Source organism: Panicum hallii, chromosome 5 (genome assembly GCF_002211085.1).
Source record: "Panicum hallii strain FIL2 chromosome 5, PHallii_v3.1, whole genome shotgun sequence".
NCBI classification, from domain to species: Eukaryota; Viridiplantae; Streptophyta; class Magnoliopsida; order Poales; family Poaceae; genus Panicum; species Panicum hallii.
The window spans coordinates 14,346,620-14,363,187 of record NC_038046.1 but is presented as its reverse complement, the minus strand read 5'-3'; the positions used below and the strand labels follow the sequence as shown (position 1 = coordinate 14,363,187).

Sequence of the window (16,568 nt, the reverse complement as noted above, 5' to 3'; positions counted from 1 at the left end):
TTAGTGCTAAAGACGCCCCATGATGCGCAGTGTGATGGAGTTGCTTTTGGGAAAAGGAGGCGCTTTGATCCGGGTGGGGGCTCGTGCTAGATTTCTCGCTTTCCCTTTTCCCTTACCTTACCTTCTAGGGTGGCCAGGTGAGTTGGTGATGCCATGCGCACCTTAGCGGTTAAGGTATCTCGCTCAGTCAAGCCAAACCTTGCAGGCCTTCCGAGATTCTTTTCTGCCATTCCTGATCGCCGGTAGGATAGGTTCATTCCAAAATCCAAGCCAAGCTTTTCGAATCACCGGTAGCAGCAGAATTTAGCTTTGGCGACTCCGACTCGGACCGCAGCATGGGCTACGCGGAAACGCCAAGTGTCACGCACCCAAAGACCAAAGTTGCACGACGCAATGCTTTAGCTTTCCCGAGTCGGACGGCGTTGGTACGGTATCAGAGTGCGAAACGCAACACAACTTGCTACAACCTCAGCAGAAGCATTATGTGTCCGTGCCAAAATGTGTTCTTACATATCCAGGCTCAGATGAAGGACCCACCGCGTGGATACCATATCGCAAAACTCCAGGGCAGTCTTCGGAGATGGCATAACTTCCACCGAGTGCATGATCGAATCTCCATCCCGAGCCAATTACTTCACGTGTTCATCAAGTTGCTCACGGGGCCAAGCTTACTAATGACTGTACCGTCTAGCATCACAATTCACAAGGCGACCTGGAACTTCTCGGGTACACGGAGCAGAGGCAGCTGGTAGTCTCCAGGCTCTCCTAGCTGCCCGCAGGCAGCCATCTGATCATCCCCTCTGCTGAGCCGAACAAAAACTATAAGGCCACCTTGAATTAAAATGTTCCGGAACTCGATTATCTTCTCATCGGGTGTGGGCTTGAATTGGGAACCGCTGTAGGGATTGAAAGAGATGAGGTTGATCTTGCAAGGGATCCCTTGGACGAGCTCTATAAGCCTCTTCGCATCATCCATACTGCAAGTATAGTTGACCCCCAAAAAATTAACAATTTAGGGTGCAAGCAGAAACTTAGTTAACTCTGATAGCCTTAAAAAGGTTCATACTGAAAAGGATTCTGTTTGCATATGGATTAATGGTAACACTAGGTTAATACAAAAAGGAAAAGAAGGTCTAGCTTCAATTTATCTACCTCGAGCTAATGATTACACTAACAACATCATCAACTGCACACTGTGGCAGGTAGGCCTAAATGTATGCTTTGACCAAATAGGAAACGAAAAGCCTTCTGATTAGAAGGAAGAAAGTTTGCCTTTTGCAAGTGTTTAAAGAAAGATGCATGCAGACCTTAACAGAAAGGGGATTTACGCGCAACCTCTGCTAATAGATTCATAATATACGACTAGACAGATACAGCAGGAAAAGGCACTTAAGCATATTTCTCACCTATCATTCACCCCAGAAAGCATGACATATTCAAATAGAACTCTGTAATTCTTTCTGTGGCAAAGTTCCTCCCTTAAGGTGCCAAGAAGCAAGTTAAGATTGTACTTTCTGTTTATAGGCATTATCCAGTTTCTAACCTGCAAAACAAGTATCTTTACAAATCGGCAAAATAAGAAAGAAAGAAAAAAGCATTTCAGCCAAACAGAATAACCACTACCTCATCTGTTGTTGCATTAAGACTGACGGCCAGCGAGCAATTGGATTCACAGAGGAAGCGTTTTAACTGAGGGACAAGACCACTTGTGGAGACAGTAACCTTGCGAGGACTAAAATGAAGACCTTGATCATCAACCATTATTGCTGAGGCTTTCATTACATTGTCAATATTGTGAAATGGTTCACCCATGCCCTGAATAAATTAGATGTGAATGAAAGCATAACATGAAATCAGCAAAAATAACAGAATTTCAAAATCATGTAGGCTACATAATGAGACATTATTAGTAGTTAACTGCAGCAGGTAAACATTAAAAAGATGCCCAGATGACGTATACATCAAAACCAACATCAAGAAGCCTAACAACTCAACAAAGAACAGATGTAAAACTGTCAATAAGGATTGGTTTGGGCAACTAATAAGAGGAGATGTAACCATATATAGGTCACCGCCTTTCTAAAATGGCACCGAATAACTGAATATGGCATCAAAGGAGATGCACTAACAATGTCAAATTTACAGTACTGTGCACTAAAAAGGTGCTATATGAACAGCAGCAATATGAATCGACTTGAAAGTAGTAGTTTAAGATACAGTAGAGAGTTATGCATATTTTTGCTGTCACTTCAGGAAGAACAGCATGAAAGGGAAAGAAATCACAAATATAACTACAAATCGTATGCTATTAGTCAAACAAGATGATCAAGTTAGTCATTGCAATGAAGTCAAAGCAAAAGTACTTAAAGAGAATGCTTACCATAAAGACCACATTAGTAATTGCTCCAAATTCATCAGAGAATAGTCTGCGAGCAAACACAGCCTGCTCTACAATTTCAGCTGTTGACAGATGTTTTCTCAAACCCATCCTATATAAGTCAAAGAAAGAAACCAAACATAGAATCAGTACTGCCAAAGAGAGAAAACAAATGTCTTGCAACAGAAGTAAACAAACCTTCCAGTGAAGCAAAATTGACAGTTCATGGCGCAACCAACTTGACTTGAAACACAGACGGTTGTCCTGCCCCTAGCGCAAGGAATGATAACTGTTTCAATCACTGGACCATCTTCAAGAGAGAACAGTATCTGTAACATCCTGTGTTCCAAAATCAATCATATTCTGTAAATCACTTCGGAAGAGATCAGCAACACAGAAAACTACCTTACGGGTTCCATCTGTTGCAGTGAGAATGTCCTTCACAGTTAATGCCCTGAGATCAGCACGCTCAGTTATCATTTTCCTGAAGTCCTTGTTTAAACCTGAAGGATTTTAGAGGTAAAAAGGGGTCACATCCATTCAACTAACATTCTCAACACAACATATGACACATATCTTCAATAAAGAGAAGAATTGTAAGCACATTTGCAGGTATAATTCCAACCAAAAAAAAAGATCCCCATTGGAAAATAATTTAGTAAGAGAAAGATGCAGCACACCTAAAACATACAAAGGTAGAATTATTTTTAAAGTTACTCAGTTTGTTTATCGGAAAACAAATTCTACTTGATAGTACAACAAAGGCATCGTTGATGAGACAAATTGGAAATGTGGTACAATAGTTAACTAATACCAAACATGGCCCAGCAGCTGATGTATAACTCGATCTCGTCTATTTCTAAAATATGATGCTTGTCAGATTATTGGCACAATAGTACTGAACAGATGAATTGCACTAGATACAGTCAAAACTATCGAAGCTAACTATGAGGAGGAAGAAACAGTTTACCAGTTAGCTCGTCGTGACAATGAGCCCAAACGTTGTGCCCGTATAGGCATTTCCACAGCATCATGGCCTGGCCGGGGCGAAACCCCTGCGCCTGCACCCAATTCTGAACAAAAACCCGCGCTAAATCATCTCACACGCATGCTCATGCCACCAACCAACGAACTACATAAAGCCCACAAGTCCTGAGCCGAGCCCTTACCTCGAGTTCCGAGTAGTCCATCCCCTTGAGCATGACCTTGGAGCCGGCCTCGCAGCGGGCGGCGGCGGAGGGGCGGCGGAGGGTGGAGAAGAGGCGGTGCGGCGCGGCTGTGGTGGAGGAGCGCGCGCGGAGGGAGGCGGCGCTCCGGCTCCACCGGAGGAACGGCAGCGCCTGCGCCGCCATGGGGATTTCCGGATTTGCCTGGCTTGTACGGTCTAGCGAGTTTGCGACCTCTAACGGATGTGGTGAAATCTTTCTGGCGAGCCAGGCTGCCGACGGGATAGAGAAGGGCTGGGCTGCTTTTCTTTCGGGCTTCTCCTCGGAAGAAGACGAATGTCATGTTGGCCTTCTTCCAGAAAACGGGCCAGATCCAGTAAGCTATTATTTCACTGGGCTGGAGCACCTTATAGTCCTTTTTCTCAAAATAAATCGTGCAAAGCCTGTCATAATGTAATTACCTTCCTATATCACTGGGCTAGTGCCAAGCCTGTCCTAAATAAAGAGTAGGACTCTGCCATTCATTTAAGAAGGTAATTACAACACCAATATTAGCAACGGCATTTAGGCTATTCACAGTGGAGGGTTTCATATCCCTATTTCCAAAAACGCGACATCAGCTTGGGGGATGAATGAAACACTATCTCTCAATGGAGAGTTTCATTTCACTGTTTCCAAAGCTAACTAGTGTAGTTAAATGCTAGTTGATTGGCGCACGGGGATCCCCCATGAAACAACGGCGGTCATAGTGGTCGTTTCACGTCATTTCCAATATCTTGGAAACGAGTTAGTAGAGTGTCATGGGGATGAAATTGGTTCCTTCTCTTCCCTCATTAAATCAGTACCACATCATCAAAAATGCTGATGTGTCATGCTAATTAATGTCATGAAACTCGCCATGAAACCCCCATTGTGATTAGCCTTAGAAGAAAGATATAATAGATGACTGAACACCCCCACTTATTGGAACACAAACAAAATTGCACATCCCACATTCTCACTCCCTACATAGTACCTACAACAAGGTTACATAGTCTGAACAAAAACTCGATGCTTCAACAACAACAGTGACCATCTAAGGTTACATAGTTTGAACAAAAACTCGATGCTTCAACAACAACAATGACCATATAAGAAGAAGAGTTTAGAGCAACTTCAATAGGCCATGTAAATAAATCTTTATCTTAAATTTAGAGGTTTAAACAAAAAAATATACTCTAATAGACCTTCTACTGGACCCTCTATTTTGAGGAGACCTCCAAATTCTCTTCTCGTCCACCCTCTCTAGGGAGCCCTCTGTTAAAAGTTAGAATTGAGGGTTATTGTTGGAGTCGAAGCAAATTTAGAAGCCACAGGCAAGTCCCATTTAGCATATGGAGGTCTAATTTAGGGATTATTGTAGTTTCCTTACATATCTTCGATTACATTGTATATGCACCTGCTGCTAAGTGCTAAGAATAGAGCCATGAAAGCAAAGTAAACTAATACTCACTCCAATTAAATGAAAACATCAACGTGATTACATGTGCTGACGTTTCACACTCTGCTTATCATGTAGATTGTATTTGAGGCCCTTGTGACCACAACTTATATTTCGGCTTCCAACTTTAGTATTGCTTATCTTTCTTCCTACGAGAGTTAGGAATCCTATCATTAAAGAGTTAGGTTTGTTTGTGAAGTTAGCCCTGAAAAGAAAGGCACATGCATGCTGTCGTAGCGGTTCTACGGGTGCAAACTGCAAAGTCGGATCACTTGCCCCAGGGTCAGCTCGTGAAGACGTGATCTCGTCAACCCCAAAAAAAAATGCACAAACGAAACCTCCTGATGGCCTGACGGGCGACGGCCCCTGGTGGGGCCCGCAACACGAGTCCTGGGCCAGTTGCCTTCCCGTACCCCCCCGTGCCTACTTCGGTAACCCGCTGCCCCATGCGCTCACATGGAGACTCCCGCACGAACTCGAACCACCTCCGCCTCGCCACTTCTTCCCCTTCCCCAGTAGCCGCCGCCGGCACCACCCTCTGCGGCACCCAAACCACGTGAGCACTTCCGGCCCCGCTCGCCCCCCCTGCCGCAGCCGCCGCTTGCCTCCACGGCCCTCCCGACTCCGCAGCTCCACCAAGCATGAGGCAGCCCACCAGCGCGGGCGGGGACGCGGGGTTCGTGCGCGCGGACCAGATCGACCTCAAGAGCCTGGACGAGCAGCTCGAGCGCCACCTCGGGCGCCCCGCGGAGCGGGGCGTCGGCCTGGCCTCAGGGACGGGGAACCGCCGCGGCGACTCCGCGAGGCTGGGCCCCGAGGAGCTCACGCCGCTGCGGCGGTGCCGGGAGGACTGGGAGATCGACCCCGCCAAGCTCATCATCAAGGGCGTCATCGCGCGCGGCACCTTCGGCACCGTCCACCGCGGCGTCTACGACGGCCAGGATGTCGCCGGTATCGTCCGAGCATCCACACTACTTCCCTTATACACTGCTAACACATACCGATACGCGTGCAGCAGCCATGACGAGCCAAGTTTTGATGTCCATGACATGTTCGATGAAATTCGTCATGCTAGATGTTACTTGTCATTACTTCTCCTGCCGTAAGCTGGACTTTTGGTCCTGAATCTGATCGATTCTCCCCAAGTCCTGAGGAAACTTTGATGCATGCATCATTTTCCGTTCCCTGCTTGGAATGGTTAGCAGAATTGATCGTAGATAGCAATTTCATTTGCCATAGGTGGTTGTTCTGGATGGTTTAGCGAGTTATTTTCGCCCGTCATGTCACCGGTGCTTTTCCTTGTCAGCAAATTGCTAAAGTTGATACCTCTGCTTTTGTCCATTCCATGGTGTATTCCGTGACTTCTGTTAGATAAGCCCCTTAGCTTTTTGGTGTGTAAGCGTAACCCCCTCATGTGATCCGAACCAACCAACAGTTAAAGGTTTTATTAGGCGTGATCCATGTGTTCATGTCATGATGAGCCCCTGTAAGTCAGGAGGCTACAGAATAAAGCGGCTGATTTTTTAGCCAAGGGTTGCAACTTGCAATTGTCGTTGCACTTTTCAGGGGGGCAGGGAAACTGGAAAGCATTTGAACCGGGCTAATGTTTCAAAAAAAGAAAAAGAAAAATGCATGATTTTTTGCCGCCAGGAATATAAATAGCAGTTTGGCATTGTCCTACTAAAGTATGATCACATGACTCAGGAAAAAGCACATGCAATCTGTATGTCCAGAACTTTATCACCCTTTGCATGCTCGACATGGTTGGTTCACAAGCTAATTCAGTTCATTTATATTCTTAAAGTGTGATTAGAATGTCATACCATATGTCTCTTAGGCATTCATCACCTCACTGATTGATTGGCTTGTTTCGCATTTACTTGCTACTTTGGTTGTGCTATTAAATTAGCTTCCTCGCTCCACAAAGTACCTCTCATCTGTCACACTCTACTTCCCTGGGTGCTTCATGCTCTTGTTAGGCACTTAAGATGTGTCTCACTGTTCCATTTTTAGACACCAGGCTTACACCTTTCACAAAATTGCTGTTTTGACATCTACAGCAAAATGCATCCTCTTCGTCAAGAATGTGCTACCTTTTGTCCCCATCAAGTGCCAACCTACACCTTTGAGATTTGGAATGCTCTGTCCATCCTTATTCCTTAAGCAGTCACTGTTGTAACTCATCCATTGTCACCAATATGGAGTAAAATGGACTGTTAAATAATAACTTGATGAGTTTGTATTAATTGTTCAGCGTAAGAAACTTCATGTTTACCGTTGGAACTTCCATTTTTCAACACTGATTGTTAAATGTTACCATTTTCCAGTAAAATTGCTTGACTGGGGCGAGGATGGTCATAGGTCAGAACAGGAAATTGCTGCACTCAGAGCGGCATTTGCACAGGAGGTTGCTGTCTGGCACAAGCTTGATCATCCAAACGTTACTAAGGTAACAGTTGCCTGAAGAAGCCATTTTTCACTCCCCTTCAAACTTCATAACTCACTCTGCTGATATCAATACTTCAATAGCTCAATTCAGTTTTTATTTATTTTTGGTTCATAGAACAGAGTCTAGAATTGCTGTCTGACATTATCAATTGCAACCCCATGGTTAAACTTGGTTACTAGCACATAAGATATCTATTGTGACATAAAAAAATAGGTGGTCTCAATCATCCCTGTGCCATCATTGGTCTTGACGTTGTTCCCCATGTCTGGGTATCTGACAGCATAGTGATGGGCATGTTCAGTACTACCAGCTATCTTGATGCTCTCACTGTCATAATTTGTTTCAAAACAAGCCATATATATATGTCAAAGCTAGTCATGTAACCACTCAGAAAGATTCTAATTTTTAAGAAGAGTAGAAAGTTGCATTTGGTTTTATGACATCAATTTGCCTGCATAAGCAATGAGAATTGATGTCAACATGGTAGCAAATTTACCTAGCAATATATAGAAGGCTTTAGTTTTTTTTCATCTGTAAAATTCATTGTGGATTATCTACTACTATTATTACTTATTCCAGTCTCGGTGCTGAATGTAGATATCTTTCTAATCGCAACTTGCTTTCCTAACAATAACTTGAACTCCTATCTGACAGTTTATTGGGGCTATAATGGGTGCAAGAGATTTAAATGTACAGACGGAACATGGACATCTTGGCATGCCTAGTAATATTTGCTGTGTTGTTGTTGAGTACCTTCCTGGAGGTGCACTGAAAAATTTTCTGATAAAGAACAGGAGAAGGAAGCTTGCCTTTAAAGTTGTGGTTCAAATAGCTCTTGACCTTGCCAGGGGGTAAGAAATTTATTGTTTTTGTTTACTGATGTTGGCCTGAAACTTTGTTGTTCTGTGTCTTGAGTCTTGGAAGATATATATGTGACCTCTTTGTTTCAATAGATTATGCTACCTCCACTCAAAGAAGATTGTGCATCGTGACGTCAAGACTGAAAATATGCTTCTGGACAAAACGAGAACTGTGAAAATTGCTGATTTTGGCGTTGCTCGAGTTGAGGCTTCAAATCCTAGTGATATGACTGGCGAAACAGGGACACTTGGTTACATGGCACCTGAGGTACTTTATCCTTAACCATCCGCTTTGTTTCCCCAAGTCTAGAATTGAACATCTTGCTCGATCATTTTATGAATATTATTTAATTAAGTAGGAAAATGTGGCTGCATGGCACAGCAATGTACCTTGTTTAGAGAGTTGAAATTGCAAGATCCTGTCGCCTCTAATCTCTTCTTTGCTATTTTCTTTTTGAAGCATCGCTTTCCATTGCTTCAAACCACAGTTTATCGTCATCTGTAAGGCAGCAGGCTTACATTGGCATATGCAGGTTCTCAATGGTCATGCTTACAACAGGAAGTGTGACGTTTACAGCTTCGGGATCTGCCTGTGGGAGATATACTGCTGCGACATGCCGTACCCCGACCTTAGCTTCTCAGAAGTCACTTCTGCTGTTGTTCGTCAGGTAAGAAGGCATGCCTCCTTGCTGCTGATCCTAGCTCGTTCCTGGAAACCTCAATCACTGACACAGAACCTTACCAATCCTTGATGTGCGTACAGAACCTGAGGCCCGAGATACCGCGCTGCTGCCCGAGCTCGCTAGCGAACGTGATGAAGCGGTGCTGGGACGCGAACCCGGACAAGCGGCCCGAGATGGCGGAGGTTGTGTCCATGCTGGAGGCGATCGACACGTCCAAGGGCGGCGGCATGATCCCGACGGACCAGACGCAGGGCTGCCTCTCCTGCTTCCGCCGGTACCGAGGGCCCTAACGCTGTTGCGACCTGGTCGTGGTAACCTGGTGAAGTGACGGCTATTGGTCGCTAGTAGAATTCGGTGTAAAATCTAGCTGCAGAACAGGCTATGAAACGGAGAAGTTTCTCCCGGGTGTAAATGGATGGGCTGTTCGACGTCGTCCCTGTATGTTTGTGTTTGCTGCGAGTTCTAATGCTTGCTGCACGTTAATTAAGGTCAGGCTTGGAGAGAGTTCCTGTGGCCGAGGAAATTTCGTGGCCGTGACGTGAAGCAGGCTTATGTACTCTTTGGATTCACCATCTCTTTACATAATGTTGATATTAATGAATAACATGGAACTAAATATGAACCATCATCATCCGGGATACTCCGTATCAGACTGGAGCAAAAGGGAAATTTTTGCTGGTAACATGTGCGAGCTGTGAAATTAAAATGTGTGTGCGCACGCGCGTCTCCTGTGTGTTTTGTATACGGACGGTCGGATGATCACGAGAGGTACGGCGTGTCGGGCGGGACGGGCGTCCGATCCCAGCGGCTCTCGCCCACCGGCCTGGGCCTACCCCGCCCAGGAACAGAGGAGAGGCGCAGAGAGAAACAGGGAGGGGCAAAGGAGCCGCCGCCGTTGATCCCTGCCCTTCCGATCCGGAACCCAAGCCTCCCCGTCTACCGGAGCTCTCCGAGATGGCGTTGAGCTCGCGGATGCCCTCCCAGCCCGCGGCGCGGGGCCTCCTGCGCCGCACCCCGCCGCGCATCCTCCCCGTCGAGCGCGCGCCGCGCCGCCTCGCCCTGGCCGTCCGCGCCGTCTCCGGGAGCCCCGGGCCGGGCGGATCGCCAGTGCCCAGGCGGTCCCCGGCGCCGGCGGACGCCGCGGCCATCGATTTCCTCACCCTGTGCCATCGCCTTAAGGTATTTTCATACGTCCGTGCTCGTCGTAATTAGTCGCCCTCTGATATGTCGCTCGAGGACTGCTTTACCTGCGATATCTGGCGTTTTCTGTAACGCATATTCTGTAGGATCACACTAGCGATACTCCAATTTTTGTAAGAAATTCATGCCCCCTTGTTTCCCTTTTTTTATATATATAAGGATGCCCCTTGTTTCTTTGATGCTTAGATCCATCATGTTGCATGATTCTGATGCTTGTTACTTCTGTTTATTCTTCAGACCACTAAAAGGAAAGGATGGATAAATCATAGCATCAAGGGCCCTGAGTCTATTGCTGATCACATGTACCGTATGGCCTTAATGGCTCTGATTGCTGGTGACCTTCCTGCTGTGGATCGTGAAAGGTCCATTTCTTCAAACGATTGTTTTATTTTTATCAGATTTGGTATGGTTCAGATTTCCTTTGTCATTTGTTAGTTTTCTATACTTTGTGCTGACAAACACTATACTTTTCTTTCTTAAAACAGGTGCATCAAAATTGCTATTGTGCATGACATTGCTGAAGGTAGGTCTCATTACAGAAACTGTTGCTGTGTTGTTTATTCAATGTGATTATATGATCTCATGAACTGCACTTCATCTGCCAATAGCTTGTATTAGCCTAAATGCCTAATTTATCCACAGTAGTACAACTCAAATATTCTAACAAATTTTTTTTAACAGCTATTGTTGGTGACATTACCCCATCAGATGGTATACCTAAGGCTGAAAAAAGCCGGCGTGAACAAGCAGCTCTAGATGAAATGTGTGAAGTTCTTGGTGGTGGTCCAATAGGTTTGTGTCGATTTTTTGTGTTAAACGTTCATGTAAAAATTTCCATCTCCAAAAAAAATCAATAATAATATTGTTGTTTTGCAGCTGATGAGATTAAGGGGCTGTGGGAAGAATATGAAAACAATTCTTCTATTGAAGCCAATCTTGTAAAAGATTTCGATAAAGTAAGCAGATAATTGTTTTTCTTTTCTGAAGTGCCTACTTGTATCTTCTCTTCAAAATCTCGACAGATAAAAAAAGAAATACAAGAATACTACTTTGAGTTTTGTTGCATTCATTATCAAACTTGTATATCACTATCTCGTTCATCATTTCTAGAATACATGTGGTTTTTTAGTAGCTACCAGGATTGCCGTTTTCATCACCTCTCTAGGGTATTAATTCTTGGGCGAAATCATCTAAAAGTTCCTGCATAACAGAAATCACTTGTAATCGGTTTGTTGACCTATTCTGTCCATTCAAAAGTTTGCTTAAATGTTTGTATTGGCATGGGCATAATAGACGATCTTGAAGGGCCCTGTTTTCCAAGTGGGAATTACATAAATTTGTCAGACTTTCCCATCCTCAGAGCATACAAGTTAGCTGTTGAATAATTATTATTATTGATTACAGGCACGATATTTGTTAGTACATATTGTCATGTGTAATATTAGAGTTAACTCCAGTGAATTTTATTTTATTTTATTCTTGTTTGTTCTCTTCATTCTGGTTCTTGGAATTTGAGATTTTACAAGATCATTTATTGTTTTCAGGTGGAAATGATTCTTCAAGCATTGGAATATGAGAAAGGTATGGGCCTTTAGTCAAATAATGAGCCAGTCGTCGTTTTGCCTAATTGTGTGTGCTATGCTATACATTCAACCATAGCTTAAATTGCTTGTTGGCATGGAAATAATTTGGTATTATGAAGTATAGATGATAGATTGTCATGATATTTTTAAGATATTATTGTTGATGTATCGTCATGGTTCTTTATGGGGTTAATAATTGTGCAAACTACTTGTGATCATCTGGCTCAGGAAATAATTGGAATGACTAATGCTTTATCACGTCTTCCACTTCACCAAACTTTGCACTTCACATTCTTACTTTTCCTATGTTCTCATTTTCCTCACCTTGTGCACTGGATGTGCTAATCTATTTTTTTTCTGCTGCTTGTATCTTGAAAATTTGCAGAACATGGCAAAGTGCTAGATGAGTTCTTTCTCTCCACTGCTGGTAATTTGATTGCTATCTATCACATAATTCGTGATTGCCAGAGTGAGCACAGAACGTTTCCAGCTGTCTTTCTGCTAAACATTTGCTTAACCTGTTTTTCAGGCAAGTTCCAGACAGAGATCGGTAAGAGCTGGGCTGCTGAAGTGAACGCGAGGAGAAAGGAGGGATGCAAAAAGCAGAAGTAGGAGCATGGCAGTCGCTTTCCTAAGTCCTGAGCCAACTTCAACAGTGGCACTTAACTGATTACCATGGCAGTCCAGCTTTAGTAAGGAATAACGGGAGGGGTATGGAGAAAAATCCATCGATGTTAGTTTGGTTAGAGCTGAAGCCTGAAAGGTTTAAAATTGCAAGACTTGCGGTAGGGCTACTAAACACTGTAATGTTTCATTCTAGCTTGGATCCAACGAGGGATAAGATACATTTTTTGGTTAGCTCAGGGAATAATGAAAATGTGATGTGTTTGCCGCTTTCCTGTTCTCTTCCCTGCCCACATGAAAATGATCTGGATTTCACCACAAGTGGTAATTTTTTTATCCATATCTTACATTTCGCTATGGCATTCTCACTTCTGATGTGAGGTTTTCAGCTGCTGTGATGTACCAGTACTACATTTACCCGTTAACACTGCGTGTCGGCTTGGGCGTTAACGGGCAGGACGGGTAGCTGCTCTGCTTCCATCCCGCATGGGTGGGCTCGGCGACGGGCGACCCGCTGCCGTTTGAGGAGCTGCGCTATAACGTCGACGGCGGCACGGGCAAGGCTGCCACCCTAACCACCAGTACCGGCTTCGGGACCGTAGGATCTATCTATGGATCAGATTCAGGGACCAACCTGTGAATTTGGTTAGTGATAGCACTCCCGGTATAGGAGCGTGCTGTTTGTCCATGAAATTTCAATGGATGATTGCTAATAGTAAAACATGAGTATGCTGTCTGTGTATATAAAAAGTTTTAATAGTTGATAGCGAAAGAGAAAATGTGGAGGGTTGTGTTAGATTTGGCGAACCAGCGTAAAAAATCAGCCACTCTAATGGAAATGAAACCCATAAAAAATTCGCTGGGGCGTAACCCTCTTGGCGACGCGCTACATCGGAACCCGGGTGTGGTGTTAAATGGGCAATGGCCGGGTCGTCATCCCCTTAGGAGCGCGTCATATCGTGATCTGGGTACGATGATAAGTGAGCAAGGGTCAGGTTGTCGCAGCCTCTGTGGCGCGCTACGTCTGCGTCCGGGTGTAGTGAAAAATGAGTGTGGGTCTTCGCATTTCTCTCGACGGGTGCAAAGGGTAAGGAAGCTAGCCGAGCCAACTAGGATTCGTCTAGATAGTTGGAACGTAGGGTCTCTAACAGGTAAGTTAAGAGAACTAGTCGATGTAGCAATTAGGAGGCGTGTAAATATTCTATGCGTGCAGGAGACTAAATGGAAGGGCCAGGAGGCGAAGGAGGTGGAGGGTTCTGGCTTCGAGCTTTGGTACACGGGGATAACTTCGGGTAGGAATGGTGTAGGCAGCTTGATCGATAAGAGCCTTAAGGATGGAGTTGTAGATATTAGGAGGCAAGGCGACCGGATTATCCTAGTACGGTTGGTCATTGGAGATTTGGTTCTGAACGTGATCAGTGAATGTGATCAGTGCCTATGCCCCTCAGGTAGGTCTTAGTGAGAGCTCCAAGAGTCAGTTTTGTGAAGATCTTGATAGCATGGTTAGTACCGTGCCTATCAGTGAGAAGCTCTTCATAGGAGGAGACCTCAATGGCCATGTGGGTGTGACTAATGTAGGATATGAGCGAGTACACGGGGGTTTCAGGTATGGTAGTAGGAACGAGGGGGGAGGATGTTTTGAATTTTGCGTTGGCCTACAACCTGCTGTTAGCGAATACCCTCTTTAGAAAGAGAGAGTCCCGTCCAGTGACCTTCCATAGTGGATAATACTCGAGCCAAATCGACTTTATCCTTGCTAAGAGAGAGGATAGACGTGCCTGCTTAGATTGTAAGGTGATACCTGGGGAGTGTGTTGTTCCCAACACAAGCTTGTGGTGGCGGATTTTCGTTTTCGGGTACGTGCCCACCGGGACAAACGTGCCAAGATTGCGAGAACGAAGTGGTGGAAGCTTAGAGGGGAAGAGGCACAAACATTTAAGGAGAGGATGCTAGGCGAGGGGCTTTGGGAAGAAGGAGCAGATGTAGATGATATGTGGCTAAAGATAGCGACATGAGTTCGGAAGATGACCTCAGAAGTATTTGGTATGAGTAGGGGAGGCAAGCAGGAAGTGAAAAAGACTTGGTGGTGGAATGACGAGGTGCAAAGGGCTATTAAGGAGAAGAAGGAGTGTTTCAAACGCCTTCACCTCGATAAGAGTGCAACCAACATCGAGGGCTATAGATTAGCGAAGAGGTCTGCAAAGCGAGCTGTAAGTGTAGCGAAAGGTCAGACTTTTGATGATCTTTATCAACGGCTAGGTACGAAGGAAGGAGAGAAGGATATTTATAAGATCGTTAGGACCCGCGAGAGGAAGACAAGGGACGTAAACCAAATCAAATGCATCAAGAATGGGACAGATTGACTTCTGGTGAAGGATGAGGAGATCAAGGACAGATGGCGAGAATACTTCGACAAGTTGTTTAATGGGGAAAATGAGGGTCCTACTTTTGAGTTGGACGACTCATTTGATGATACCAACAGACGCTTTGTGAGGAAGATTCAGGAGGCAGAGATCGGGGAAGCTTTGAAGAGGATGAAAGGAGGTAAAGCGATGGGTCCTGATGGCATCCCCATTGAGGTGTGAAGATGCCTGGGCGAGAGGGCGGTAGTATGGTTAACTAAGCTTTTTAACCTAATTTTTCTGTCAAACAAGATGCCGGAGGAATGGAGGAGAAGTATATTAGTACAGATCTTGAAGAACAAGGGAGATGTTCAAAGTTGTACTAACTACTGGGGGATTAAGTTGATGAGCCATACGATGAAGCTTTGGGAGAGGGTTATCGAGCATCGCCTAAGAAGATTGACAAGGGTGACCCATAACCAGTTTGGGTTCATGCCTGGGAGGTCGACTATGGAGGCGATTTTCTTAGTACGACGGTTTATGGTGAGATATAGAGAGGAGAAGAAGGATTTACACATGGTCTTTATTGACCTAGAGAAGGCGTATGACAAAGTACCGAGAGACGTCATGTGGTGGGCATTGAAAAAACACAAAGTCCCAACTAAGTATATTACCCTCATTAAGGATATGTACAAGGATGTGATGACTTGTGTTCGAACATGTGATGGAGATACCAGTGACTTTCCAATTAAAATAGGACTACATCAGGGGTCAGCTTTGAGCCCTTATCTATTTGCTTTGGTGATGGATGAGGTCACAAGGGACATACAGGGTGATATCCCTTGGTGTATACTCTTTGCTGATGATGTGGTGCTAGTTGACGAGAGTAGGGCAGGGGTTAATATGAAGTTAGAGCTGTGAAGACACACGTTAGAGTCGAGGGGGTTCAGACTGAGTAGGACCAAGGCCGAGTATATGATGTGCGACTTTAGCCCGACTAGGTATGAGGATGGGGACGTTAGTCTCGAAGGTCAAGTGGTGGCCAAGAAGGATACTTTTCGGTATCTAGGATCAATGCTTTAGAAAGATGGAGATATTGATGAAGATGTTAGGTATAGAATTTCAGTTGGTTGGTTGAAGTGACGGCAGGCTTCTGGCGTCCTCTGTGATAAGAAGGTGCCACAGAGGCTAAAAGGTAAGTTCTATAGGATGGCGATTCGCCCGGTGATGCTATACGATGTTGAATGTTGGCCTAAAAAAGGCGACATGTCCAGCAACTGAGTGTAGCAGAGATGCGTATGCTGCGTTAGTTCTACGGGCATACAAGAAGGGATAGAGTCCTAAACGAAGAGATTCGAGATAGGGTCGGGGTGGCACCTATCGAGGAGAAGTTGATTCAACATCGGTTGAGATGGTTTGAACGTATACAACGGAGGCCTCCCGAGACGCCGGTACGTAGTGGAGTTTTAAAGCTGGACGATAATGTAAAGAGAGGTAGAGGTAGACCTAGACTAAATTAGGACGAGACGGTTAAGAGAGACCTTAAGGAGTAGAATATCACTAGAGAATTAGCTATAGATAGGAGCGCTTGGAGATTAGCAATTAACGTACCTGAACTGTAACCTTTTTTACTTTTTATTTAACTCCTAACTCTTCCTTTGTCTTGTGCCTTTTTGTGTTTCTTATTCTTATTTTCTGTGAGTTTCATCTCTAGTCTACCCCAATTTGCTTGGGATAAAAGACTAAATTGTTGTTGTTGTATAGCGAAAGACACTCCCTCACGATCACAAATTTGCAGTTCTAC

General features: G+C 44.7%; 3 protein-coding genes across 3 annotated transcripts; 2 read left to right on the top strand and 1 right to left on the bottom strand.

The window, feature by feature from the left end:
• Positions 1-385: 385 nt before the first annotated feature.
• Positions 386-3,806, bottom strand: LOC112895719 (dual-specificity RNA methyltransferase RlmN). Its single transcript, XM_025963716.1, has 8 exons — positions 3,547-3,806; positions 3,348-3,450; positions 2,783-2,880; positions 2,576-2,706; positions 2,381-2,489; positions 1,624-1,815; positions 1,407-1,543; positions 386-977 (listed from the first exon to the last, which is right to left on the bottom strand). The coding sequence occupies exons 1-8, from the start codon at positions 3,727-3,729 to the stop codon at positions 701-703; spliced, it is 1,230 nt and encodes a 409-aa protein (XP_025819501.1). The 5' UTR covers positions 3,730-3,806; the 3' UTR covers positions 386-700.
• Positions 3,807-5,350: 1,544 nt separating this feature from the next.
• On the top strand, positions 5,351-9,619 carry LOC112893834 (serine/threonine-protein kinase STY13-like). The gene is made up of 6 exons (XM_025961337.1): positions 5,351-5,974; positions 7,351-7,472; positions 8,127-8,323; positions 8,426-8,600; positions 8,866-9,000; positions 9,096-9,619. The coding sequence occupies exons 1-6, from the start codon at positions 5,665-5,667 to the stop codon at positions 9,303-9,305; spliced, it is 1,149 nt and encodes a 382-aa protein (XP_025817122.1). The 5' UTR covers positions 5,351-5,664; the 3' UTR covers positions 9,306-9,619.
• A 166-nt stretch (positions 9,620-9,785) lies between these two features.
• LOC112893835 (HD domain-containing protein 2 homolog) lies at positions 9,786-12,697 on the top strand. Its single transcript, XM_025961338.1, has 8 exons — positions 9,786-10,194; positions 10,453-10,577; positions 10,701-10,738; positions 10,897-11,007; positions 11,092-11,171; positions 11,760-11,796; positions 12,184-12,225; positions 12,328-12,697. The coding sequence occupies exons 1-8, from the start codon at positions 9,970-9,972 to the stop codon at positions 12,408-12,410; spliced, it is 741 nt and encodes a 246-aa protein (XP_025817123.1). The 5' UTR covers positions 9,786-9,969; the 3' UTR covers positions 12,411-12,697.
• Positions 12,698-16,568: the final 3,871 nt, after the last annotated feature.

Coding starts and splice junctions, on each gene's coding strand:
- LOC112895719 (XM_025963716.1), bottom strand. CDS start 3,729: ATGGCGGCGCAGGCGCTGCCGTTCCTCCGGTGGAGCCGGAGCGCCGCC. Junction 3,451..3,546: donor TGGACTACTCGGAACTCGAG/GTAAGGGCTCGG, acceptor GTTTTTGTTCAG/AATTGGGTGCAGGCGCAGGG. Junction 2,707..2,782: donor CAACAGATGGAACCCGTAAG/GTAGTTTTCTGT, acceptor AGGATGTTACAG/ATACTGTTCTCTCTTGAAGA.
- LOC112893834 (XM_025961337.1), top strand. CDS start 5,665: ATGAGGCAGCCCACCAGCGCGGGCGGGGACGCGGGGTTCGTGCGCGCG. Junction 5,975..7,350: donor CGACGGCCAGGATGTCGCCG/GTATCGTCCGAG, acceptor ACCATTTTCCAG/TAAAATTGCTTGACTGGGGC. Junction 9,001..9,095: donor CTTCTGCTGTTGTTCGTCAG/GTAAGAAGGCAT, acceptor ATGTGCGTACAG/AACCTGAGGCCCGAGATACC.
- LOC112893835 (XM_025961338.1), top strand. CDS start 9,970: ATGGCGTTGAGCTCGCGGATGCCCTCCCAGCCCGCGGCGCGGGGCCTC. Junction 11,008..11,091: donor TCTTGGTGGTGGTCCAATAG/GTTTGTGTCGAT, acceptor GTTGTTTTGCAG/CTGATGAGATTAAGGGGCTG. Junction 12,226..12,327: donor GTTCTTTCTCTCCACTGCTG/GTAATTTGATTG, acceptor CCTGTTTTTCAG/GCAAGTTCCAGACAGAGATC.